The 25,861-nt window shown below is 47.1% G+C and overlaps 2 protein-coding genes across 5 annotated transcripts in view; one reads left to right on the forward strand and one right to left on the reverse strand.

Moving 5' to 3' along the window:
- Positions 1 to 6,466, forward strand: part of ZWILCH (zwilch kinetochore protein) — a 35,872-nt gene extending 29,406 nt beyond the window's left edge. For 3 of the 4 annotated variants that reach the window (XM_046654149.1, XM_046654150.1, XM_046654152.1), the window contains exons 16-18: positions 900 to 995; positions 2,965 to 3,086; positions 6,349 to 6,466. In XM_046654149.1, coding sequence (XP_046510105.1) covers positions 900 to 995; positions 2,965 to 3,086; positions 6,349 to 6,437 — 307 coding nt within the window. In that variant the 3' untranslated portion in view covers positions 6,438 to 6,466. The remainder of the gene's footprint in view (positions 1 to 899; positions 996 to 2,964; positions 3,087 to 6,348) is intronic. The other variant, XM_046654151.1, reaches the window with a different exon arrangement.
- Positions 6,467 to 7,543: 1,077 nt separating this feature from the next.
- On the reverse strand, positions 7,544 to 20,254 carry LCTL (lactase like). The gene is made up of 13 exons (XM_046654154.1): positions 20,137 to 20,254; positions 19,645 to 19,808; positions 18,859 to 18,946; positions 18,449 to 18,558; positions 16,861 to 16,989; positions 16,665 to 16,760; positions 15,230 to 15,284; positions 14,974 to 15,135; positions 11,660 to 11,934; positions 11,006 to 11,132; positions 10,640 to 10,839; positions 9,464 to 9,527; positions 7,544 to 7,807 (listed from the first exon to the last, which is right to left on the reverse strand). The coding sequence occupies exons 1-13, from the start codon at positions 20,252 to 20,254 to the stop codon at positions 7,692 to 7,694; spliced, it is 1,704 nt and encodes a 567-aa protein (XP_046510110.1). The 3' UTR covers positions 7,544 to 7,691.
- Positions 20,255 to 25,861: the final 5,607 nt, after the last annotated feature.

Below are 25,861 nucleotides of genomic sequence, written 5' to 3' on the forward strand. Positions count from 1 at the left end.
GGAAGTTTCCTTTCACTGCAGCTTGTTTTCTCATCTGTGAAAAGGCTCTAATAACCTCATGTGTTTGTGTTAGGATTACATGGTGTAATATGCGTAAAGTACCTGACACTTAGAGGTGCTTAACAAATATTAGTTCCTTCTCTTTTCTGTGCATCCTTATAAGTTTAGGCCAAACTAATCTTTGCCAGCCGTCTCCATGGTAACTGAATGGAATCGGATATTATCACTAGACCTCTATCAGTAGTATTGCTGTAATTTTAGAGATTCTGCTGATCAGTTTCACTGAAAACAGTTTGGAATGATTCTCATACGTGGATTGCTGGGGTCTTATGTGTATTTGAGGTTTCCAACTGGAAATCAGTGAACTGGCCAGTGGAAGGACTGGGTTTCTTTTTCCCTGTGGAAGGAAATGAACCACTGTCTTCTAAAATTAGAATTTCCTTAGTTGTAAAGGGAAAAGTTTGAAATAATTATTATTTTTTCCATTAAAGAGCAGTAGTTAACTCTTTAATTCCCCAGACTCAGAACACCGTGGAGGCTGTCTCTGTCTTTTGCCTCTTTTTGTTTTTCTCTTTCTCATATCTCTTTCTCCCCACTTAAGCCTTTACTTGGGTTCAACTTAAATATATTTTATATTTATGAGAAATATGTCCACAATTAATTTTTAAAAAGTGAATGAGATTGTTTTTCAAAGAAAAAAAATAACCTAATTTTTTGGGAGAAGAGGGTTTATTTGTTTTTTATTTTTGTGGCTCTGAAATTATTCTCCTGTTGATGTTATGGTTAGTGGTATTCAATAAAATGTTTCCTTTATGAGCTTTAGACTACAGATACAGGAAAGCCTTTCTCTCCAAGTCACGTTTTTTCCAAAAGAAGTTCTTTTTCTTTCCTTTTTTTAGATCTTGCATAAAATACTATAAACAAAATCCTCTTAATGAGCAACACATTTTTCAGCTGCCAGTCAGACCAACTGCTATAAAAAACTTATATCAAAGGTAAGCAATTTCATAATTATACTTTAAGTGCAGCCATGATTCTAGGCAATTTCGGTCTCTGTTCAGGGGACCTCATGACGCAGAGCTGTTTCACCTCTGCGACCACGATCACCCGATTCCCACTGTCTGACCATAGTCTGATAGACTTCTCCGTCTTCCTTCTCCCAGACCTTTTGTCTGCTTCTGTAGGCTGTTGGGCCTCTAGTCTTTCCTTTTTCTCTCAATTCGTAATTCCTTCACAGAGTAGGGCAGAAAGTACAGCCAGCAGGAAATGACAGGTTGGGAAAAACTGATGAGGGGAATGACAACAAAGTCAAGGGTCTGGCTGTGGGAGTGGGAGCAGGGTTTGGGATCGGGGAGGTCTGGGGCGGTGAGGCTAAGAGGATAGATTACCCGTCCACATGGACGCTGAGGACACGGGGGTTGCCTCGGTGATGGTCTCCTCTGATTCATCCCTCAGCATGTAAGGGACTTGAAATTTCTCTGTACTAAAGCCGCTCTATTCAAACCCTCCTCTCATTAGTCACCTGTTCGCCAAACCTCATCGCTCCCCTGAAACTGCTCTGGTAAAGCTCTCCAGTGGCCTAATCACGCAATCCGGTGGACAGTTTCCAGGAGAAGAGTGTCGGCCCCGGTGCTTAGCTGGCCCTCACCTCCTTCTCCTTCAGCGGGCACTTAAAGGCTCTTCGGCATCTGGCCTTTTTGCTGTGTTGAGCTGATCCCCTTCCTTCGTTTCTCAGACATAACATTCTGTCTTAATTTTTAATTCTACTCTCTGCCCACCTCCCAGCCTGAGACTAGTTCTCTTTTCAGCTTCTTTCTCTGCCTGCTTCATGTGTGAGTTTTCACCAGAACTTCATCTTCTGCCCTCTTTTCTCCTTACTTCCTGTCTTCCCTGGGAGGCTGCACTCATACTCCAGGCGTCAGTTCCTCTTCACTAGTGACAGTTCACGCCCTGTATCTCAGCTTCTCCTGAGCATCACATCCATGGTTCTAAATGCCTGTTAGATGTGAACCCTCAACTTCACCATCCTGTAGATAGTTCAGACTAAATCCAAGCCCCTCATCCCCTTCCTAACGCTTTTCCTCCTCCGGGATTTTCTCTCTCAAGTGACCGTTACTAATCTCCACCTGATGCCCCAGACAAACCTAGGACTCATCTTCCACTCGTTGTTGTCACTTCCTCCCTCCGTTAAGTGGTTACCAAGTCCTGACCTTCGTGGAAGCTCTCGAATCCACCCCCTTCTCTCCCTCTTCACCTCGTCGTTCCTCACCTCCCGCCTGGTCGTGTCATACCTGGGCAGTATGGTAGAATCCTTTTTCCTGCTGCCCTTCTGCCTCTGTTATCTCCCTTCTCTACGCCACTGCCCAAGTGGTCTTCCTAAGAGTCAGACGCCGTCATGACTTCCTTCTGTTTAAATGGCCCCCTTACCTTCAGGGCAGTGTTCCAGTGCCTGAGCGCGGTCTGTGAGGCCTTCTGTGCCTGGCCTCTGTGCCTTTCTGGCCCACGTGCCACCGTGTCTTCCCTCTCTCCTTTTGAGTTAGAGAAACTGTCGCTGCATTTCCTCAGACCCTCCACAGGCCCACCTCTGAGCGCCCACGTACGTGTCCGTCCTGGACCTTGTCCGCTTGACTGACTGACTCCTCCTTAGAATTTCATACTCAGCTCAAAGGCCTCAGTCTCTGAGGAGTCTTTTCCAGCTCTACAATCCCAATCTGAGTTAAACTACCCCTCTTTTACTGTCCCCTACCACATTCGGGATTCCTCTATTATAGCATTTCTTTTTAATTGTTATCATTTATATCCTTTTTGCTCTCGCTCTTTTGACTGTGCTTCTTGAGGGTGGGAATTATGTGACCTCTTCATCTCTTCTTCCTCAGTGCTTATCAGCAAGGACTTCACTGAGTGACTACAGAAGGAAGGAAATGGGGTTTTTTCCCTCCCCTTTGATGTTTTTTCTTTCTTTAGTGAGAAGCCCCAGAAATGGAGAGTGGAAATAAATAGTGGTCAAAAGAAAGTGAAAACAATTTGGCAACTGAGTGACAGCCCACCTGTAGACCATCTGAATTTTCACAAACCCGGTAAAGATGGTTTGTAATCTTTTCAGATAAATTATTCCAATAGAAAATAAACTAAGTTTACTGGTGGAGATCATTATTATAGCTCTTGTGACAAGTTTTAAATAGTTTTCCTGAACTCTTGGTATAAAACATATATATTCTGGAAAAAAAAAATCATGAAAGAGTACTTTTTCTCATTATCCTGGATAGAGGAGCTTTTAGTAAGTCACACAGTAGGGACATAGGTGTAAAAATAGGTAATAACATGGAAATACCAGCTCATACTTCACCCTTTCACACACTGTTTACAACAGTGATGATATTTCCGCCCTAATGTCTTCTCTGTGGCTGCAATAAGGGTTGAGCTTTCTAGTATTCTATCAAAGATGGTTTGTGTCAAAGAATATCTTTTATCCCCTGGCATAATCACCTGGCCCACCAAGTCTTCCCCCTTCAGTAAGCACCCATAAAAGTGTTATCTTCATGGGTATGGCTAGTATGGGGCTGTCTTCTCTGATTTGTATAGGTCTTAAAAGGCTGCATTCAAATATTGCAAGGATTATCCAATATCAAATCTGATGGTTTTAAGACAGAATTTAAGAAGATTTTTGAAGGCCTGTGGTCAATCACTGTTGGGAATGCAAATAGTCCTATTTTCATGATTGATGCTTTGAAAATTATTTCCAGAAAATGTTTATTCTTCTCCCTAAAATATATTTTGATTCAGGCATAATGGAAACTTCTCTATTCATATGGCTGAACTATCAAAGTCCTAAAGAAACTGAAAGAATTTCCTGAGAACCATCATTTAATATCGTGCTGTCTTTCTAAGTATGATATAAAACTTGAAAGCTATAAAAGATTGAAAATCAACTACATAAAAGATAGAAGCATTTCTGCATGGCAAAAAATACCATAAGCAAAACAACCGATAAATGATAAACTAGGAAAAGAAGTTTGCAGCTCGTGATGAGAAAAGGCTATATTCCCTAGTATATAAAGAACTTTCAAATCAGTGAGAAAAAATATTAATAACTCAATAGAAAAATGGGCAAGTAGTATGAACAGTTTACCAAAAAGGAAATTCAAATGTCATCTTAAAAATAAAAGGTGCTCCACCCCACCTCTAAGAAGAGAAATGCGATTTTGTATCATGTAGACACCATCCCTCACTTGTCAGACTAGCAAACATCAAGAGATTTGGTGTCCCGGTACTGGCCGGGATCTGGGAGGACAGGTGATCAACCTCACACGGTGCTGATTCCAGTGCACAGTTGTACAGCTTCCGTGGAGGATGATATCCACCAAAATTGTTTTTGAAGAATACGTTTTTTGGCTCGGCAGATCCATTAATAGGAATTTATTCCACACACATAGCCATGTGCAAAAAGACCTGTGAACAAGGTATTAATTGTGGTATTGTTTACACTAACAAAAGACTGGAAAAACACAGAGACTGGCGCATAGAGAAAGGTCCGACAGGACACAGTCATCTTTAACCCTGAGGTCTGGAATGGTGCGGCCAGGGAGTGTTCTCAGCTTTGGCTGAGTGTTAGAATCATCTGGGGAGCTTTTAAAGTCCTGATACCCAGACCAGGTGAATCAGAGCCTCTGGAGACAGAGCCTGGACATCAGCAATGGTGAAAGTCCTCCCGGGGATTCCTTTGCACCACTAAGGTTGAGAACCACCAAACTAAACACTGTATTTTATCTACATCTGTCGTTTCAGGGTTGTTTTTTTTAAAAGACATGTATTACTTTTATGATTAAAAAGAAGACTTTAAAGACATGAATATATGTGATATATTTTTTAATGCCATTTTAAAATAAATTTTATTACATAAAGATTAAACCTCTGTTATGAGGAAATTCATGCAGGATTAAACACCTTTTTCCAATGATGCTGAATAAATGAAGTATACCGAACATATCTTCTAGAGTCTATTTGGTGCAAGTTGCTTCAAAAAAGGGACTTTTAAACGTTAGAGTTAAAACAATTTGCTAATGCATTGATTCAATGACTCCTTTTATGGAAATAAGGAATTCTTATAAAATTGTATATTTGCGTGCTTAGAAACACTCAAACTTCATTTTGCTTGAACTTTATAACCTCTTCTATCTATCATATATTCTTGATGTATTTGCCTAGAAATTATTCAGTGACCTTTGGCTCAAAACAAGACCCACTGTTGAAGGAGGACCTCATTTGTACAAGTCATGGGCTATTCAAACAAAGCCCTGATTGTAAATATTAAAGTCCAATAATGATTTTTTCTTTTGAGGAAGATTAGCCCTGAGCTAATATCTGCCACCAATCCTTCTCTTTTTTGCTGAGGAAGACTGGCCCTGAGCTAACATCTGTGCCCATCTTCCTCTACTTTATATGTGGGACGCCTACCACAGCATGGTTTGACAAGCGGTGTGTAGGTCCACACCCGGGATCTGAACCGGTGAACCCCAGGCCACTGAAGTGGAACATGTGAACTTAACTGCTGTGCCACCAGGCCAGCCCCAATAATGATTTATTTTTTGCCAAAGATTATAATGCACTTAAGAAGTTAAACTTTCTGTTTCCTTGGACTGAGCACTTAGGTCGAATACTAGCTTAAGGTGTCCAATGGTATGATACTCTTGAGTAAAACAGTTGACATCAAAAGCAGGAAGACTTGAGAGAGAAGTGTACTTTTAGCAGCCATAGGAAGAGAGAATAATGGTTTAGAGTTAATGGGGGAGAAAAACAGTGTCCAGCAGTGCTCCTCACCTCTTGGGTACTCAGCAGATGAATGCTGATAACGGTAAGAATGTGGAAACCGAAACGATGACTCACAGGGAAGTGGCTGTAATCTCGTCTAGATGTCTATTGTACTGTTTATTTTTTGAAATATAGTAGTCCTCAGGAAGAAAATGTGAACATGTGTCTAGTCTTCAGACTACAAATCCTAAGTGGAAAAGGTTTTCTGAAATATGTATTAAGATAGGAAAAAAGACAGTATTTAATCATAGTGGATGAGGCACAAAAAAATAAAGCAGTAGGTCCCCAAATTAAAAATACGTAATTTAAAAAAAAAAACCTGCTTTATATTTTAGTTTGTTTAATCATGCTTTCAATGCATCAAGAGGGTTTACTATTTAGAAGAATTGTCCTTGCTGGTTTTCATCTAACTAACTCTCTTAAAGTGAAAGGCGTGTCACTCAGACTACCCCTTGATTATGGTGAAATTCAGCAGCATACATGGCAGAAGAGCTGGCAGGATGGTAAGCAGTTCTGATCGCGCTGTCTTTGTGGTTACAGATTTTTCTGAGTTAACGTTGAACGGCAGCCTGGAAGAAAGGATGTCCTTTCCTAACATGGTCACCTGCAGCCAGGTGCATTTCAAGTGAGGGGTGCTGACAGCATCCCCTGTAAGGTGGCAAGTTTGCTCTTTGTTCTCCCTGAATACTTTGTAGTGTGTCAAGTACCTTACGTTTTAGTTCTTTCTATAACACAAGTGCCGACTTAGTGCATTAGAAATATGGCTTCTTTATCTGTAATCAATAAAAGGCCTACCAGATGTTATTGAGCAGTGCAAGTCTTTCATTTTCTTTCTGCTTTCTGTAGTCAACTCAGTAGGTCAGTTTAATCCTAAAACTGGAGAAATGAAAAAACATTTCTTTGAATGGTAATTTTTTTGAGTGCACTTTAAATCTGGGTATATAGTAGAAAGAGAGTTTGGTTTCAAAAACACTGATGGAAGAGAAAAGCCCTCAACAGGCATATCGATTTAACATGGGAAGTAATTTTGTTAAAAACAATTTTATCCCAGCCCAGTTGTGCAGATATAAATACCTTTTTAAAAATGTTTAGTTTGAGATAGTATTAACCAAAAGAATTAATGGAATAGCGTTTTCTACTATCTTACTCTTCTTCTGTTTCAGAAACATTACATAAAATCAGATAATGAGTAAAATACCTGACATTATTTCTTCTTAAGCTGTATTTTGCTCTCAAATGGAGATTAATTTTAGCATAAAAATAAAATGAACCTTATTTTATAAAACAAAATATCTAATTAGAGAAAAGATGTATAAATTATATAATATTTCTTTGAGCTATTTCATTGAGTGAAGTGAATTGAATTTAGTGTAAGAAGTTTATCTTAGAAAAGTGTGTGCGCTCACTTTCTGGTACCTGCCTAATGCTTTTCCCTGGTTGTCTGATAGGATTTACAGCCTGAAGGTTTGTTATCTAAAGATGGTTGACTACCCATCATGTGTAGGACAGTGCTGAGATGGCAACCATTTCTACATTAAAATAATATTTCTGGACAGATTTAAAAATGAAAAAATCAAATCACAAAACAGTTCGTGTACTGTGATCCCTTTTTGCAAAATGAAAAGAGGTGCATAATGTACAGGAAAATATTGACATTGAGTTGGAGAGGGGTGAGCTTACTGTGGTTTTTATTTCATTTATGCTTATTTTTATTTTCTAATTCTTAAATCCCAGCACAAGCCAAAAAAAAAAAAAGAACAAAAACAAGGTAATTATTACAGAACCTGAAAACGGAAATGTATATAAACCTTTGAAGCAGAAAAAGGAGGAAGGTCCTGCAGATTCTGTATGAAAGGCGAAGCTACCAAGTGGGTGCCCGTGTCTCAGCTCTGGCCCCGCAGGAGGAGCATTAGGAGAACCGCGGCGATCAGCACACACAGGGTGCAGACCGTGGGCACCAGGATCTCCGTCACCATCTGCATGTGACTTAGCAGCGGCTCTGAAACGGGAGAGAGGGCAGCACCACAAAGGAGAATGATCATTTTAGCCAATATAGCTTCATCCCCAAAGCTTTAACTGTATTGGAGAAACTTGGAAAATGGCATCATCAAACTTTCTAATTATTCTCATTTACTATAGAAGAGAACCTGGTGAATTAAATGTTTATAAAAAATTATGTGAGGGCTTTGTAAAATATTTCAGAAAATACAGATAAAGAATGCCTAAATTTGGGTCTTCCATAGGTAGTGGAATAAAGTCTAAATGTACACTAATACTTGTGCTTACCGTAAATTAATCTGAGAATATTAGCAGCCATACCCCACTGTTTCTATAATTTTCATCGGGGGGATTGTGAAAGAAAAGTCCTTGGGAAACATTTCTAACCTTTCGAAGATGTTATTGTGTATCTTAAGAGATATAGGAATTTCTATATTGAAATTTTATATGGTAATTCTTGCATGGTTAAGCAATAATCTTAAAGAGTTAAATGATAAGCATATTTCATGTCCACTAATATGGTGGTGGACATTTATGTAATACCCACTTTTAGGTTTTGTGCCTGGCACCTGGTTACCAAGATAAACAAGGCACAGGGCCTGCGCTCATGGGGTTAATAGGCTCAACAGTAAATTCTATGTTGTGTTTCTACATGATAGAATAAAAGTTTATTTGAGTTTAATGGAATATACATTCTTTTTTTTTTAAAGATTTCATTTTTCCTTTTTCTCCCCAAAGCCCCCCGGTACATAGTTGTATATTTTAGTTGTGGGTCCTTCTGGTTGTGGCATGTGGGACGCCGCCTCAGCACGGCCTGATGAGCGGCGCCATGTCCACTCCCAGGATCTGAACCGGCGAAACCCTGGGCTGCTGGAGCAGAGCACGTGAACTTAACCACTCGACCACGGGGCCAGCCCCAGAATATACATTCTTAATATTACCTGGTTATTTAAATGGGGGGGCCACAGGGATATATTGGCCTATAAAAATAACTGAATTGGTAGGATTTGGTCTAGCACTTTCCATCTCTGATACCACATTAAAGATGAGTTTGTTAAAACAGGGAGTGTGTTTCTCTGATTGCCCTTATAGAGAGAGAAAGACAAAACTCAAAGAAACAGATGACGTGTGTTGGCATTTCTTGATGTGTGTGTAGTTACATCTTGGTTATTCTACATCGCTGAGCCGTTTAATCCCACACATAAGAAATGATGCCACGTTCTGTCTGTTGCCGTATCTCCAGGGCTTAAAACGCCCCCAGCTAATAGTGAGTGCTTAATCATTACTTGCTGAATAAGTGAATATAATATCTGGTGAGTTCTTTAACTTTTCTTCATTACGTTTGCTATAATAGTTGGATTTTCCCCTCCTTCCATAAAGCTCACTGTAACAAAAATAGATTTATAAGTTTACAGTGTGATTCAGAAAGAAAACTATAATGGATAAAATATTTCTCTCTTGTGGTAGATTTTTAAAATATTATTTAAAATGCTAAAAAATAGAAATTTGACCTTGCTTCAAAGTGAAGAAAAATTATTTTTAATTGTGCGGTTTTGGAAGATTGACTTCAGGTAGATGCAGATTTTGAGATTTTGGTAATGTCCTGTGTATAAATATGCGGTTTAATTATCAAAGGGAAGAATCAAAATACACTCACCTGCAGCCAACACCTGGTTGTTGATAGAGCAAGTTTCCAAGGCTTTGAGGCGCCAACTTTCCACCTAATAAAGACCCACTTGGTAAGTAATCTCGTCTTAGACAAATTTTTTGTTGTTTGAAATCATTTTTGGAATAACGTGGGATAAAAAATTTTTTTAAGTGTGTAGTTTAAATTAGTTAATATTTACTGAAAACTTATGTGTATCATTGTGAGGGAGTCAAAAAACAGAATCTTTATTCTTGAGGGGCTTACAATCTAGTGCTTTTCTGGTGATGCAAAACCAGTCAATGCCGGAGAGCTGTCAGTCACTATTTCCGTTTATAGTCCCACTGCTCCCCCAAAAGGATGTTGGTAAACAAGTGAGATTTATTTTTTGTGTGTGTAAGGAAGATTTGCCCTGAGCTAACGTCTGTGCCAGTCTTCCTCCATTTTTGTATGTGGGAGGCCTCCACAGCATGGCTGACAAGTGGTGTAGGTCCGCTCCTGGGATCCAAACCCGCAAACCTAGGCTGCTGACGTGGAGTGTGTGGAACTTTAACCACTTGGCCACAGGGCTGGCCCCATAAACAAGTGAGATTTATCTTCTCAAGTTATCTTTATTAAGACATTCTAAATTATGATTTCTTTTCCCTGCCGTAGATAGCAGCAATAGAGAGCTGGTAGAAAAATTTGTAGGGTATTGAAAATGTTTGGTGTATTTTAAAGGATTATTAAGTTTATTTTGAATGTCATTTTGGAACTAGTGCATTTGTATGGCTCTGCCATTTGATGGGAAAAGTGAAAATGATTATGATCATTACACATGTGGTTGACTTGGTTTACTTAACTGGCTTCATATGTGTTGAAGACTAGACAGTATTTGCATTGACACAACATTTAGAATAACACTTAATTAACAGTCTCTGGTGCCCGTGATAACCTGAAGCAAACAGGACTCCTGCACAACCCCAGTCTGCCCTCGATGCTCTGTGAGTTAGGGTTGAATTTAAAGGCGTGTTTACCCCATTCTAAGCAAATAAGCAAAGAAGTGGTGCGAGCGAGGGGAAGAGGAAGGCCCATCCTCCAGCGTGCCTGTCCTCTAGCGGAGGAGAGAGGAGAGATGCCTGCCAGACTCTGCGCCCCTGCTGCCCAGCTCTTCTAAAATCCAGAAGGAGCATCCATCGTGAGTCCTACCTCTCTCGGGTTGGGAAAGCCATTGGCAGTGATGATCTTCGTGTAATATTGAGCTGAAGCCTTTGGGTAGCGCGGCTTGTTTCTGTTGTTAAATTCGACATAGTAGAATCCGTATCTATCTGAGTATCCTTTCTCCCATTCAAACTTATCCAACAAAGACCAGGCGGTGTACCCTTTTATATTAACGCCATCTTTTATAGCTGCAAAGACATTTCGTTCCATTTTTAATCTTTCATTTCCTTGGGAAAATAATATTGGTGAAGATCATCTTAAATGTTTTCATTTATGAGATAAGTTTTAGTCAATCGTGTGTTATCAAATTTTGTCCAAGTTAAATAGAAAAATATGTCTTGGTTTGAATCTCACCTTTTAGCATTTCATTTGTGTATCCTTTGAGGTAGTGAATTCTCCACTCGTCACATAACTGAGTGCAGTGTGACTTTTGAGACGCTCCGTTTTCTGTCACATATATGGGAGGATCGCCATATTGAGTCTGAAAGGGAGTCATAGTAATGAATATCTTAAAAATTCCAACCCACAGGTGGGTCTCTGGGTCTGAGGCACACCTCGGAGCGCATATTCCAGCCTGCCCTGTTCTAATGAGCATATGTAGCGTTTAACAGCTGCCAGTTCACACGTTTGTTTAGAGATGAAAGTAGCAGGGGGCAAGTTCATAGGAAAGAATATATTTCTCACTGAATCAGCATCATTGTAGGGAAAATGTACTTCAGGCCTTGTTCTTTCCCACATATTCCATTTCAAATGAGAAATAATAACTCAACAAAATAACTTGGCAAAATAACCAAATGTGGGATAAGTATTTTAGCTGCAGTTACGTACGTTGACATGGTTATTCGTAGTAGGCATTAGCCTGTAAAGCTTATATCTAGTAGCCTCTGAAGTATGAGTAACTGGGTTTATTTTGTTTTATTAACTCTAAAATGTAGGCACTTGAGCGTAAGCTGTAAGAGCAGGAATTCGGGTCAAAAATGTCCTTTAAATGGCTTGTGTGACAATCACCTGAGCAAAGTTGAGGAGCCTCCTGAATCCCCATGGCACAGAATACAGCCATTGAGACCCCAGGTCCGGCCAGTTTGGGTCAACTAGTTCGACTAAGTCGCGATCGTTCTGGTAGCTGGGCCCCTGGCGGGAGGGGTAGTTCCTCTCTGTAATGTACCGAGTCGTAAAATGACCTAGTCCCAAGAAATCAGAGGTGCCTTTAACATAGCGCTTTTCCTGGAGCGAGAACGCCGGTAACCTGGACGTGTCCAGGCCTTGCTCTGCACTCTTTCTTCCTGTGGAGAGAGGAGAGGAGAGCTCAGCAGTCTCACTTGCTCACAATCATTTTGTTGTCGTGTGCCATGATGATACTGGCGTGTTAGCATATAGGTTGTTGTGCAAATCCAGGGCTTTGGGATTCGTTTGTATGGAAAATGTCACAGCCTTTCAAACTGGAATTTTGACATTTGAATACTATCTAAAAATTTAAAAGTTTATATTGCTTAAAAGCAATATTTTCACAGATTATGCAGTGAGTGGTAATGTGGACAACTGTGAAGCCATCTGGAAAAAAAGTAATAGAGTTGGATTCCTACATTATCCCTTATATCTAAAAGGTAATTTTGGTTGCCTCTGGGAAGGGAACTGGAAGACCAGTGATGGTGCGGGGGACAGGGACATCCGGTCCCGTTCGAGCTTTGTTGTTGTAGTGTAAGCTGATACAACCTCTGCGTTGGGCAGTTTTGTCCTATCTTTCAAAATTGTACGAGTATAGTCCTTCACTGACCATTTCCAAATCTGCATGTCCTACTTGTTACTCACACGTGTAAAAGAACGTACAAGGATCTTCATTGTAGAGTGAGTAGCAAACGATTAGAAGGAACCTAAATACCAGGAGAGACTGGTTAAATAGATGACGGGCTAGCCATCAGTACAACACTGTACAGCCACCAGAGCGAGCCTGTAGCAACAAGCACACACGCACACCGAGCAGCAGTGTTTTTGCTCACATGCGCATCATCCATCTGAAAGCGTGCGTCCCCCCGGGAGGGTGGGAGCAGCGAGAAGGGGGAGGGGGGGAAGCTTGACCCTCTCCCTTTGTACTTTAAAAAATTGGAAACATGCAAATGTTTTTGCATAATCTATGCAAAAAATGTTTTAAATGAATAAAAATAACGTTTTTATGAGTTGATCTGAAATCTAACTATAAAAACGTCTCCAAAGAGGCTATTGGCTTAGATTCAATGAGTGAAAAGTTTGTATCACTAAATACCTTTAAAATATTAGCATATTATTACTTCCAGTTACATTTAGTAATGAGAAAAACCACATAGTGCTATCACTGTTCTCATACAGTAGCCACTTGCCACATGTGGTTCTTAGAATGTGGCTAGTGTGACTGCATCTTTAATTCAGTCAGACTGAATGATTGAATATTTAATTTTTTTAAATTTTAATTTAAATTTAAGGAGACACAAGACTATAGGCTATCATATTGGCCAGCACAGATATCGAACATTTCTGTTTTCACATAAAGTTCTCTTGGACAGCACTGGTCTAGAATTACTTTTGTTCAAATATTTATTGCGAATTAAAGGGTGCTTAGGAAATGCCTAGAAGTAATTTGTGAACAAGATTTCAGGCAGAATGCTTTCAGTGTTACAGAAAATCCTGACAGCTCCGAGAATCCTTCTTTCCACGTTGTGCAAAGGAAGATGTCAGCCCAGTTTCCCCTTGAATTACTGCAAAGTTGGAGCTGGCGGGTCTGGGATGATGGGCCTGAAGCCCAAGAACTGCTCTGTGACAAGTCGTCAATCTGGCTTTCCAGGGCAGTCCTGTCGTGGCTCCCGCAGGGGCCTCCGAGGCTCCCGAGAGAGGGACGCACCACGTGAACGATGGGATGCACCGGAGGAACACGGCACTGTCCCCGTCACGAGGGCTTCTTCCTCGTGCATCCTGAGGAAATCATTCTTAAGATTTTGAGTGTGTGTGTATAGACACGTCATGGAACTGATTATTGCCAAGAGATTTTTAGAGATTCTTTTGTCTGGTCCTTCATTTTCAGATGATAAGAGTGACCCCCAAAGCGGGGAGGCCCAGAGTCACTCACTGGTTAGTGGCGGACTTGGAATCAGGCCTTGCCACTGCTGTTCCGGATCGGTCTGATAACGGTGCTTTAGAAAGGGAAATGTTTGAATTGTTGACAGGTCTCTCTTAGTCAAACACCCAAAATAGCCTGTTGTGTGAGACCGTAACCTATTTCACTGTCATCCTTGTCTGTCTCTTTGGTGGTGGTGGTGCAGGCTGATGCCTCTAAGTACACGGATGTTTAGGTATGTTTAGATTCCTATGGCCAGACACTGCTGGTTGCCTACCCAATAGTCCCACGCCTGTCTTCTTCCTGGCTCTTCCTCGCCTTCTTTGAAGGGGCCATATCCTTTATGGGAATCCTGGCCCCAGCCTCTAAGACCCTAGTCCTGGGGGTCTTGGGCACCCCAGGGCATGTGACAGTTCTGTCCCTTAAGTCACAAAAGGAAGTCAGCTGCAGGTGGAGGCTGTTTCCTGGGAAGATATTCCTTGTTCTTAAAATCAGATATGACAGCTACTTCCTTTTTTCTGCCTCTGGGTGTTGATGTGTAAAGATGTAATGCCTGGAGCTGCTGCAGCCATCTTGTGGCCATAGGGAGCGGTTGATGGACTAGCTAAAGGTGCCAGAGTGGAAAGATGGAATGAGCCTGGTTCCTCAAAGACATCCCTAAGGGCTGGATTAACCAGCCCTGGGTCACCCTTTTCCGGACTCAGGTGCGATGATAAATTCCCTACTTTTCAAGCCCTTTTAGTTGGAGTTTTCTGTTACGTGGCACTTAACAGCATCCATACTGATACAGCCTTGTGATCTTTACTTGTCTTTATTCTCTTCTCTGACACTGGCAACCAGAGCTTGGGGAGTATTTCTCAAGCAATAGAAACAACCAGCAATACAACTGACATGGCCCATGGTTGGGTCTTTGACTTCTCTCTCCTACTTTGTTGCGGTTACAATGGAGTGGAGCAGGGAGGAGACAAGACAGCAGAGCACAAAAGAGAGCAGCCCAGAGAATTGCTAAATTTTTTTCCTGGGTTCTGAAATTTTCAATTTCCAGGTCTAGGAATTTGTTTGGGCGTCCCCCCTTCCTCCCCTAGTTCAAAGAACCAGTTCTCAATTCCTTGGGGGCTGGGTTATCCCTTGAGTGCCTCGCCCAAGTGTTCTTCCATCCCCCTGCCTTTTGGTCATGTCACTTGAGCTCAATACTGTTGCTGTGGTATCTGCAGTCTTAAAACATGGCTTGGCTCACCGATACGGTCCTTCATGACTTGAGGGTAGTCACCCGCATAAATGGGGTTGGCAAACCAGCCCAGGCAGAACTGTAGGTATCTCTCAGCAGCTTCTACGTCCTTGGGGTTGCTAATGTCCACAGGCTCCCCCCAGTCGCAGTTTAATGAAATCCCCACCAGACCTTATAAGAAGAGAAAGGAAAGAGGTGAGACAGGTGGGATGACACGGCTCCTCCGGGGGCCGTCTGTCCCCAGCATGCGGGAGGCACGGCTCACCTTGCTGCTTCCCGCGCCACGTGCTGTTATAAGAGTGCCAGGCTTGCGCGTGGGCCTGAAAGAAGAAAGAATTCATCTGAGGTGCCTGCCTCGCCCACTTCTCTCCTCCCTTTCACTCCAAGGTGGCCTTTCTCTCCCTCCTGACTCTAGAGATCCAGATGAAGTCTTAGGATTCTCGTGAGTCCAGCCTTGGTCAGCCAGTCCCTCAGCCCGTCCCTTCCTCTGACCTCCAGCGCACTCACTTGCTTCATATCGTAGACGAAATGCGGTCTAAATCTGGCATAAACGCATAGACCACCACCTTGTGTTATTTCTTGTTTCTAAGATCTTTGCTCAAGTTTCTTGCTTTCTTCCTGGTTGTCCTCTGTGGTAACTAGGCAGTACTTTCCCCACAGGGGCTCAGGAAGTTAGGAAAATACCAAGCCCTGGAACAGTGTTGAGAAATGGACCCCAAACGTGCCAACCTGCCTCCTCTCCATGCTGTCTCCCAGTGGCCTGCTGATGTCTTCAGAGCTCTGCCCTTTGCATATTCACAGTTTAAGAAATCTAAGCCAAATGTGGGAAGAATGAGGAAGTTCTCTCCCCAACATGAATTTGAGGGTCTGGTCTGTCACCCAGTGGCCCCTCGCCTTCCGGCTGGATCACATGGTCCACCTTCCGCTGAGAGTCCACTGGGGCCATCCCGTCATGTCTCCTCACTGTTCCTCAGTCATCGTCACTCGTATCCTCATACGTGACCCAAATGAGACCTACTTCCCTCCCTTCTCTCAAGCCTTTCGGGTAACCCATGGCGAGTCACCTTCGGCATCTCCTCTTGCTGTCTCCTTCGCGTTTGGGCCCTAACTGAGCCTGGCTGCCCCTAAAGATCTCCTCTGTGGCAGCTCTTTCAAGCAGAGGCCGGTTTTTCCTCACACCCCTCACACCTTAGGGTGGGGTCTGCCTTGCTCTTCATTGTTGCTTCCTATTTCTCCTTCCACCTTCAAAAACCCCAGGTCCCAGATCAGATGAACACTCCTAACCCCTCTTACTGCCATCCTTCCCTAGCCTCCAGCTGCTTCTGCTCATTCACTGAAGATTTTAGTCCCTAGTTCACTGTCATCCCCCTTTCCTCGTGTCACCATTCCACACAAGACAGTTTAGACCTGTGGGTGAAAGGTTTTCCCGTGCATGTGCTCCATCCCCTTGGCTCTTAGACTGTAAGCTCTAGAGAGCAGCCACTATATTGTCCAGCGGGGCACTGGACGACAGGACACTCCCTCATGAATCCTCGTGGAGGGGAAGTGAATGGTGCGAAGGTGCTGTGGAATATGCTGGCTTTCAGGTGGAGTGGCGGAGGACTGAGCTCAGGCTTGGAGCCCTGGGGCAGGCTGAGCTGACACTAGGGCTCATCCCTCCCCCTTGAACCCAGCCTTCGCTCCCAGAAGAGCCCCCTCACCTTAATGATGTGGTGTGCCGCCCTGTATAGGCCCGTGCCGCGGAGCTTCAGGCCTGGCGCGTGGTAGCCTGTCTCATAGCCTTTTTCCACCATTGTCTACAGGGATGGCAAGTGGGGACCACAGGACTGTGAGCAGTGGCAGGGTGCAGTCTGGTCCGGGCAGTGGGTTTTCCCGCCTGCAGAGGGCCCTGCTTACCCGAGGATCACTGAAAGTGACCCAGTGCTTCACCCGGTCCCCAAAGACCTCAAAGCACAGGTTGGCGTAATCACTGAAGTAGTCGGCCGTGCTCACATTCTGCCACCCGCCATATTTGACCTGGAGCGGCTGGAACAGAGGAGTAGAGAGAGAAGCAGATGCCCTAACGGTCCGTCTCCAGAAAAGACTTTTGGAGGCGATTGGCCACACTTGTGGGAGAAACATGGGCGATTAGAACTACAGAGGATGTTTGGAGGAAAGGGGAGCAAAGACGCAGGGTCTTGGGCACTGACTTGAAGACGGTGGCAGTGATGAGCCATGAAACAACGTGAGTGTGGAGATGAGCTGTGTGACACTCCTTATACAAGCAAGAGGGAGGAGCAGAGAAAGCGTGAGGCCCTCGTGCTTAAAAGGACTGGACAGATTGAACACGTAGGGAAATTTGCCTAGGGGAAAGAGATCGACCATGGGAAAAGAAGCTTGAGTATAAGTTCTGAGGAAGGAAGGTACAACGTGGGGCACGGAAGCTGTGACAAGGATTTTAGGGGGGTGTGCAGATGTCAGAAACCTCCCGAAGCCTCTCTTATGAGAGTGAGTCTGCTTTCTTTGGCGGAGGGCTTTCCAAGATTCATCATTCCATTGGGATGACCTACCAAGCTCTCCCTGGGGGGTTTGAGGGCGTGCTCAAGGGCCAGGTTGGTGAAAGTGGTTGTCCAAGGAAGAAGCTGGAAAGCGGTTTCTTGCTTGTCTCCCTGAAGCCTGCTCTACGGCCCCAGCCACAGTTTAGAGGCCTCTGGTGGCTCTCGTTCCCACAGAACAAACCGTGTCACCTTGGCTCGGCAGCTGAGGCCCTCCAAGCTACTCCCGCAACCTCTGTCCTCTCCTGCCGGCTCCCCAAGCTCTAACCAAATCGCTTGCCCAGCCCCTCGCTGCCTCCTCGCTTCCCTCGAGCCAGAACACCCCATCCTCGCACCTCAGGCCCCAGCCTTCAAGGCGCTGATCAGACTCCCTGCTCTCCCCGACACCGCCCTGAAGCCGTGTCTTCATCCTCTGACCTCCTGCCACCCTGTGTCATAAAGAGTTACGTACACGGCTCCTCTCCTGGCCAGGCTCTGATCTCCGTGGGGCCTTGTGGAGTGAATGAAAAAGTTGCTTAAACAGTGGTTTCTAATAGTGATGTTCTTAGGCATGTCGAGACTTTACGGAAATTATGTGGGGGCGTGGTGCTCATTTATGAGAATATATGGTGCGGGCTCAAACTGAGAAAAAAATGGCTAAATCAACTTTTAATTATGCCGTGTCATCAAATCTGACTCAAAAGATGTTTCTTTCTTCATAGTTTGATTTGATTGTTTTTAGGCCAAATGTCTGCAAAACATCAAAATCCACATTTATCACTTGTTACAAACATCATTTAAACCAGCATGGCCTCCCTGCCACTGGGGAGTCAGAGAGATTTCTTCACTCCTCCCCTGTTCCAGTCCAGACTCCAGCTTTGCCCCCAACCTTGGCAACCCCAGGTCCCCACATCAGGCTGTCTCCTGCTGAGCTGAGCTCCCGGGGCCTCCCAGCCCGCACCAGCCCTCACCTGCGGGAGGTCCCAGTGGTGCAAGGTCACGACTGGGGTGATGTTGCTCCTCAGAAGGGCATCGATGAACTCGCTGTAGAATTTGATTCCCTTCTCGTTCACCTGGTCAGCTGAAGGTGAAATAAAAGGGGACTTGACAAGAAAGGACCTTGGCCTTGACCTTCTGAAGTGCCGTGTTCCTGGGCCCCACAGCTTTTCTAAGGCCTGAAGGCCCCTCAGCCCACCAGCGCTCAGTCTCAGAGGGGTGGTATACTACCCCTGGGGGCGAGCTACCTGCAGAACCCATGAGGGCTGCTGCCAGAAGACGCCACGTTCATGGTCTCCCTCCCCAGGACTCCGTGGTGTCCCCGCAAAGCCAACATGGCCAAAAGGAGCCCTGCGTGTGCTCCGGAGGGGCTGCCCTCGCTCACCTCGGACGCCCGTGGGTAGGAGTCGGGGCCAAGACAGCGAGAATCGGTAGTGGCTCACGTGCAGCTCCCTCAGCAGAGCAATGTCGTCCTGTGCAGATGGGGGGTGGGAGGGAGGCAGGGCAGGGTCACCTGGGGCCCCGGGGTGGGCAGGAAGGGTCATGCTGGGGGCCCCATGCCAACGCTCACCCCATCCATACTCCCACTGGGTGAGGAAGCAGCTGTTTCCTCATCCACACGACAGATACGATATCCAACAGGCGCGATACCACCTGCCCCGCCTTCTCCTGGGGATGTGCAAAGAGTCAAATGCCAGCAGGATATGGGGACTCTGAGAAGTCATCAGCAGCTTCCTACCAAACTTGGGTGATGAATCCTTCAAGTCAATCCAGAGAGGAAAGTGGGTGCCGAACAGAAGGACTGAGGGTAAGCAGGTCCCACTCCCTCCAGAGGGGCTGATTCACATGCGGGGACCAGGGGTTCAGGCCCCGGTGGCCTGTGGGCCCTGGAGCCATGGCATCAGCCTTTCAGCTACCCATCACTTAGACTAAGGCACTGGCTCTGGCAGGGCCCTGTTTTCCTTTCCTCCGAATCCACCTTACCACATCCTGCACGCACTGCCAGTCCCCGGTCCCCACGGGCTCTGTCCCCTTTGGCTGCATTGGGGTAGAGGGTGTTTAGCAGAGCACTGGGTTGCCATTGTCACCTGGGCTCCCTCAATATATCACTACCCACCTCTCAGCTAGGTGTGTGTTCACACACACGCACACACACATACCCATCACTCACCTGGACCTTGTAGTAGCCATTACAGGCCACGTCTGCTGTCTCATCCCCAAGCACCTTTCCCTTCCCGCGGTGTGTGAAGACATCCCAGATGCTGGGCCCTTTCCCGTCCTGGTCCCAGGCACCCTCTGTCTGGAAGGCAGAACTGCCCACGCCCCAGGAGAAGCCTGCAAATAGAGACCCCGAGCTGGGCTCTGGGGCCCCTCCCACTGCCCACCTGGAAGTGGGAGCCTGCGGGGCAGGACAGGGGGAAGGAGGGGAGACCTAATACGCTAAAAACTTTTTTTTGCACAATTTTAGCTCTGATTAACATTTACTATCTGTATAGTAACTTTAAAAAATCTATTAGGAACTTCTTTTATTTTAGAACAATTATATGGAGTTATTTTTCCCATTCTACCTGTCAGGAAGCTAAAATACCAAACTCCTTGGCAAGCCAGCCAAAGTGAGCAAGCTGACAGACAGATGGACACACCAACAAAGGGATGGACATACCGAGTGGGAAGGTTCCATAGTAGAAGGAGGCCTCTTCTGGGGATCCCCTCCTGGTGGCCCCCAGCCTGGACACCAGCAGTAGCACCCACCAAATGGTGACAACCCGCACTGGCTTCATGGCACCCGGCCCTCCCCCATTCCTGAAAAAGCACACCTGACAGGTGTCGGCCCAGACAGCCAGGGCTGGGGGGCCGGATCCCGGCCCGGCCAAAGGCCAGGAGGGAGGAGGACGGGATGAGGTGGGGGCACTTTCTAGAAAGGCGTTGGCTCTGCTGGGACACACCCACAGAGGCTGAAGCTGGGCAGCAGAGATGATTCCCGAGTTAAACATAGAGGAGGAGATGAAGGCTGGCCTTGGGGAGCTCCGTCCCTGTCTGATGGGGGAGACCCAGCCCACACTCCTGCGAGAGGCCTGATCTAATAGGGAAACCACTCTGCCGCAGGGACGCTCCGGTCTGATGGAGGAGGTGAGACCAACCACAGACCCCTGCACCCCCACCTGCACGCTGTGGTGTGTGCAGAGAGACAGACTCTCCCCAGGCCCGGGGGCTGGGAGCAGGGCCACCATCCCAGGGCCTCCTGTCCTGAGGTCAGGACAGATTCTCTCCCACTGGCATCCCTTCTCTGATGCCAGCCCAGCCAGCTTACCTAGGATTGTCCTTGAGCAGCAGCTGGTAGCCAGACCACTCTCAGATGGATCCCAGGGCCTGCGCAGCCCTCTGAGAGCAGAGCCCACAGCGCAGCATCCGAAGGCTCTGGTTGGGGGCGTGGTCAGTGGCCTAACCCCCTTCAATAGCCCCATTCAGCAGGGCAGGAATGCTGAGCTGGCCAGCAGGGCCTGAGTCAGCAGCAGGCAGCTTGGCCCCAGCCCCTGGGGCATCCAGTCAGCCCCCTCCCAGGGTAGAGGGCCAGCACCCCATCCCTGTGGCCCCTTCTGGGCCAGAGCGCCATCTTCAGCGCACCTTAGTCTGTGAAGCTCCAGGTAGGGGTGGCGGGGCGGGGGTCAGAGTGTGTGGGCATCTGTCTCTGTGTCCACCTCTCCCTGCTGCCATAGAAAATTCACTCTAGAAGGTAAAGTTGGTTTTTCTGCCTCACCCTCCTCTTTGGACCCCTCAGTCACTCACTTATTCATGAATCCAGGCCTGCCTGCTGGAACACAGCATCCCTGGAGGCCCGGCCCCCGTGCTCCCCACCCTGGCTGCCTAGGTGCCCACTGCAGCTTCCTTCACTGCAGGGCCCCCAGCTCTCCTGCTCCATCCCCTCTTGCATTTCCCTTCACCTCACTCCCCGCCAGCCTCCCTGCTTTTGCTGGCCTCACTGTGGTGCTCTCAACTGGGCGGGTCTCACCCCTCTGTGGTTGGTTCATTTCTTCCTGCCGCCGTGAAACGGGACCTGGCCTGTGCCCCCCAGGGGCTCAGGGTCTGAAGGGGCAGGCAGTGGGGGGTGGGGGGAAGCAAGGTGGTTCTAAACACCACGCAGGGGAATGCAGGCTCCAATGGAAGAATGATGGACACTGCGGAGGCTCGGGACGGTGGGGCTGGCTTCACAGGGAAGGGGGCATTGGACATGACACTTGAAGGATGTGGAGCCATTTTCTAGATGGCATGGAGCAGGGAAGGCATGGGAACTGATGGAGGGAACTGCATGTGCAAAGGCCCTGAGGTGTGTTTGAGGTCCTGGGAGCTTGGCATCTTCTCTCCTCTTGCATCTATCCTGCAGTGCCCAGGCTGGGCTGCATCCTCAGAGTGAGCAAGCCACCGGACAGCCTCCCTTGCGGCTGTCTTTCCTGTGGCAGCACTGCCGTAAGTGTCCGAGCCCAGTGATGTGCTGTTGGCATCAGTGCTGGTGCCTGCCTCACCAGGCTTGTGGACTCCGGGGACTCTGCTCTCCAGGCTGAGGTAGGAGGGAAACATAAAACTTTAAGAGCTGATGTCATCTCTGAAAAATGCCCTCTTCCACAGAGCCAGAGGCCGGGTGTTTGTGTTGGCGGGGCTGGTCAGCCTGGCTTGGCCTGGGCTGCCTGGGGTCTGTCTGTAGACCCGGGCTCCACGTCTGATGACGGTTCTCCTTCCACAGGCTCCAGCCTGGCTTTGGCGGGAAGGACTTGGGCCTCCCAGCTGGGTGACCCACCTCCCACCACCTCTCCTTCCCACCCCACGAGCTCCAGGCCCTGCCTGAGGCCTAGAGCAGCCAGAGCAGGACCCTCCCCTTAGGTGGGGGTCTGAAGTCCCTGGGGGCCAGGCCTAGCTGAAGAGCAGATGTCGGGGCACGGGTGGCTTTGGGCCCCTGTAGCTTCCTCCTTTTCCCACCCCGCAAAGGGCTGCAGAGGTGGGGGCCCGCCTACCAACAGCCCCTCAGGGTCTTCGAGGAAGGTACTTGGTAGGAGCCAAAGGCCTGGTCTTCAGTGCTGGGGGCACTGATGGGTCCCAGGTCCCTGTGTGTGGTGGGTGCGGCTACAGAAGAGGCGCAGCTCAGCCATTCTGTACCTCAGGGTCCTTCGGAGGGGATCAAGGGGCGGGAAGGACACTGGGGATTCAGGAAAACAACTTCCTGCCTCCATATGGCCAGGAACCGGCAGTGGGATCCTGTGACAGGCACTTCCTCTCTCTGGGACTGAGGCTCCTCATCTATAAAACACCAGCTGCTCTTTCAAGGGTCCTCTCAGCTGACACGGCAGGGCCCAGCAGTTCTCTTCCCTGGCCCTAGGAGCTGGTCTTTCTCTCGCCAGGGTGGTCTCTAGCGGGCCCCCTCCCCGCCCCAGCCCTGCAGCCCTGCAGCCCAATTCAGCCCTGTCCAGCCCTGAGCTAAGGGGACAAGTCCCAGGAGACAAGGTTCAGTCCTCGTGTGCTGTGTGACATTGGGCCAGCCATTGTCCTTCTCTGGGCCTTCATTTCCTCCTCTGTAGAAACTAAAGAGGCTGGCTACCAGCTGTCTGAAGTCTTCCTTAGTTCTGGGATTCTGTTAGAGAGGCCACAGGTTTTCAGGTTGTGTGGGTTTGGGTTTGTGGTAGAGAGGGAGGCGGGTCGGAGCAGCTGAAGAGGCTGGGATGGAGGTGAGGGATGCGCAGGGAGGGTTAGGAGCGAAGGCTCTGGAGTCAAACGTAACTTTGAATCCCAGCTCAGCATCAGCAGCGGAGTGTTGCACACACTTACTGGACTTCTCAGAGGCACTTTTTATATACAAATGAGGAGAACGATAGTACCTGCTTCACAAGGTCGTTCAAACCTTAAATGACGGGGTGGATGTAAACGCTCCGGCTTCACGTGCTGCCCAGCAGAGAGAAAAGCCCCAATAAATGATCCCCGTCGTCAACGCCATCCTATTGTCAGGGCTGAAGTCCAGCGCTGCCGCTTCTCAGGGTGCTCTGAGCGCCTCAGAGGGGAGATGCTCCCTGATGGCTGGCAAGGGGTCTCCATGATCTGAGAGCGCTGTCTGGAAAACGCCCAAATCCCGCCTTGCTGTGGGATCCGCAGGAGCCAGGCCTCCATCCGCGCTGAGGCCGGGGCTCTGCGCCCGGGAACCCCCGTCACCGCCGTGGGCAAGCGGCCCAGGGCTTCAGCGGGTCTCCAGGGCTCCTGCCAGCTCTGGCTCTGTGGACAACACTCAGGGCCTTTTCCTTCTGGGTGTTGATGGTGACTTCCAAGGTCCACTTCATTTCTCCGAGCCTCCAACCTTTTATTATAAAAATGTTCCAACACACGGAAAAGTTGAAGGACCTGCACCGTCCCCACCGCATGCGCAGCGCTGAGACTGCTGTCCTTTCCTCTTCTTGCTTGATCACAGCTCAGTCCCTCTAGTCCTCTTCCAGCAATTCATCTTCCTTTTTTGAGGCATTTCAATGTAAGCTGCCAATGTCAGTTTGCTTCCCCCTAAACACTTCAGCAGGCATATCAGGAACTATATTTGTTGATGGTTCTTTTCTTTTTGAGGCCAAGATTGCTGACAGTGAAAGGCACGACCTTAAGTGTACTCTTCTGTGCGTTTTGACAAATGCAATCATTTGCGTAACCAAAGCACCATTAAGACGTGGAACACGAATTTGTTTCTTTTGAACTCTGAGTCACACTGCATCTTTCTCAGGACTTTTGGGGGAAACTCCCGCCGGTCGCCAGGGCAAGAATCCATGTCATCTTGCTTCCCTCTTAGCTCTGGCCGCTTGGAAATTCTGAGACGCTTGTGGCCGGCCTCCAGCCCGCGCACAGGACGTGAGTGATGCATTTCTGTCGTCTTACGCTCCCTTCTCCCCAGTTACCTTGTCTGTTATTTTTAAATCCTGCTGAAGTATATACAACTCTACAAGCGGGTTCTCAAATCCTTTTTTTGGAACAAGACTGAAGGAGTACTGCATAAATAATCATATTGGAATTTTCAGGATATTTCAATGGTTTGTGGTGTCCAAATATGTGAAATTGAGGCTGTTCCAGTAAATCTGGAATGAATTGACACTCTATGCACAGAGTACGGACCTGTGTGTACAGTATGCATATGTACGCACGCACACGCACACATGAATTCTTTTCTTGGTCCAGACAGTGGCACTGGCAGTAAAACTATCAATTCCAAACCGAAAGAGCCCACTCAACACTGGCCTGGCTGCCCAGGACCCTGCAGGGCAGAAGTTGGGGAACAGATGGTGGTCTGAATGGTGACCTTGGATGGCTGGAGGCCGGGGCCTGTGAACAAGTGATGATGCTGCTGGCAAGTCTGGAACCAGGCTGCCAAGCCGGCCTGTGCTTCCCCATCAGAGATCTTTGGTCCAAGCTCTTCTGCTGGTGATTTCCTGGGTCCTGACTTGCATTTTCTCCCCTCATCCCCGCTCGTGGGGAGCCCTGAGCCAGCTGCCAAGGACCCCGGCCAAGCCTTCGGGTTCCAGTTCCTGAAGGGTGGAGAGGGAGAGTGAGGATGTGGGGCAGGGAGAGGGGAAGCGTCTCAGGGAAAAGCTCTCTCAGCTTTTCTCTCCTCGGGACACTCTCTGGATCTGTCTTCCAGCACCTCTATCGCAGGCCTTGCTTCACTTTTATCCAGGAGGCTGTCTGATTAGAGTCTGTCTCTCCGCTAGACTCTAGCCTTATGTTTTGTTCACCGCGGACTACTATTCGTGTAAGGAACGAATGAATGAAGGTTTTGTTGTTGTCTCTTGTTTTTTTTTGCCCTCATCCCTGCACAGATGGTGTGAGAACAAGCTCGGGGGATCATTCCTGGGCAGGGAGCGGGCCTGGGATGGGGGCTGGGGTCCTGGTCTGACAGGCTCAGAGCCCCACAGAGCACCTCAGCTGGGAGGAGGCGCCATCTGGGGAGAGAGGAGCCTGGGTCCTTCTACAGAGAGGTGACTCCCTCCCAGTGAGCAAGTACCCATGAGGCCCGAGGATGGTCTCAGTGTTCTGAAACAATAGCCAGGGATGCAAAATTTTAAAGACAGTGGAGGATTCTAAGACTCGTATAGCAATATTTATTATATATAATACATGTATGTATAAATTTTAACTTTAAAAAATTACATGGAAAATACATGAATAAATACATTCACAACACAAAGAAACGGCAACGATCACTGAAGTATATGGAGTAAAAAAAGAGTAAGGCCCCCTCTCCTTGTCCCCTTCCCCGACCTTCCCTCCCCCAGATGGCCACTTCTGACAACTGACCTTGTCCCTCCCTGCATTTCCTCTGTGTTTTCATATGAATCAGGTACATATACATATACGTATAGGTAGTTTTGTTTGAT

This window comes from Equus quagga, chromosome 2, assembly GCF_021613505.1.
Source record: "Equus quagga isolate Etosha38 chromosome 2, UCLA_HA_Equagga_1.0, whole genome shotgun sequence".
Lineage (NCBI taxonomy): Eukaryota > Metazoa > Chordata > Mammalia > Perissodactyla > Equidae > Equus > Equus quagga.

What these genes read in the sequence shown, in the direction of transcription:
- LCTL (XM_046654154.1), bottom strand. Translation starts at nt 20,254, where the DNA reads ATGAAGCCAGTGCGGGTTGTCACCATTTGGTGGGTGCTACTGCTGGTG. An exon ending in CTATGGAACCTTCCCACTCG is followed by an intron (nt 19,809 to 20,136) that starts GTATGTCCATCC and finishes CTCTATTTGCAG; the next exon opens with GCTTCTCCTGGGGCGTGGGC. An exon ending in ATGGCTACTACAAGGTCCAG is followed by an intron (nt 18,947 to 19,644) that starts GTGAGTGATGGG and finishes CCATCTGCACAG; the next exon opens with GACGACATTGCTCTGCTGAG.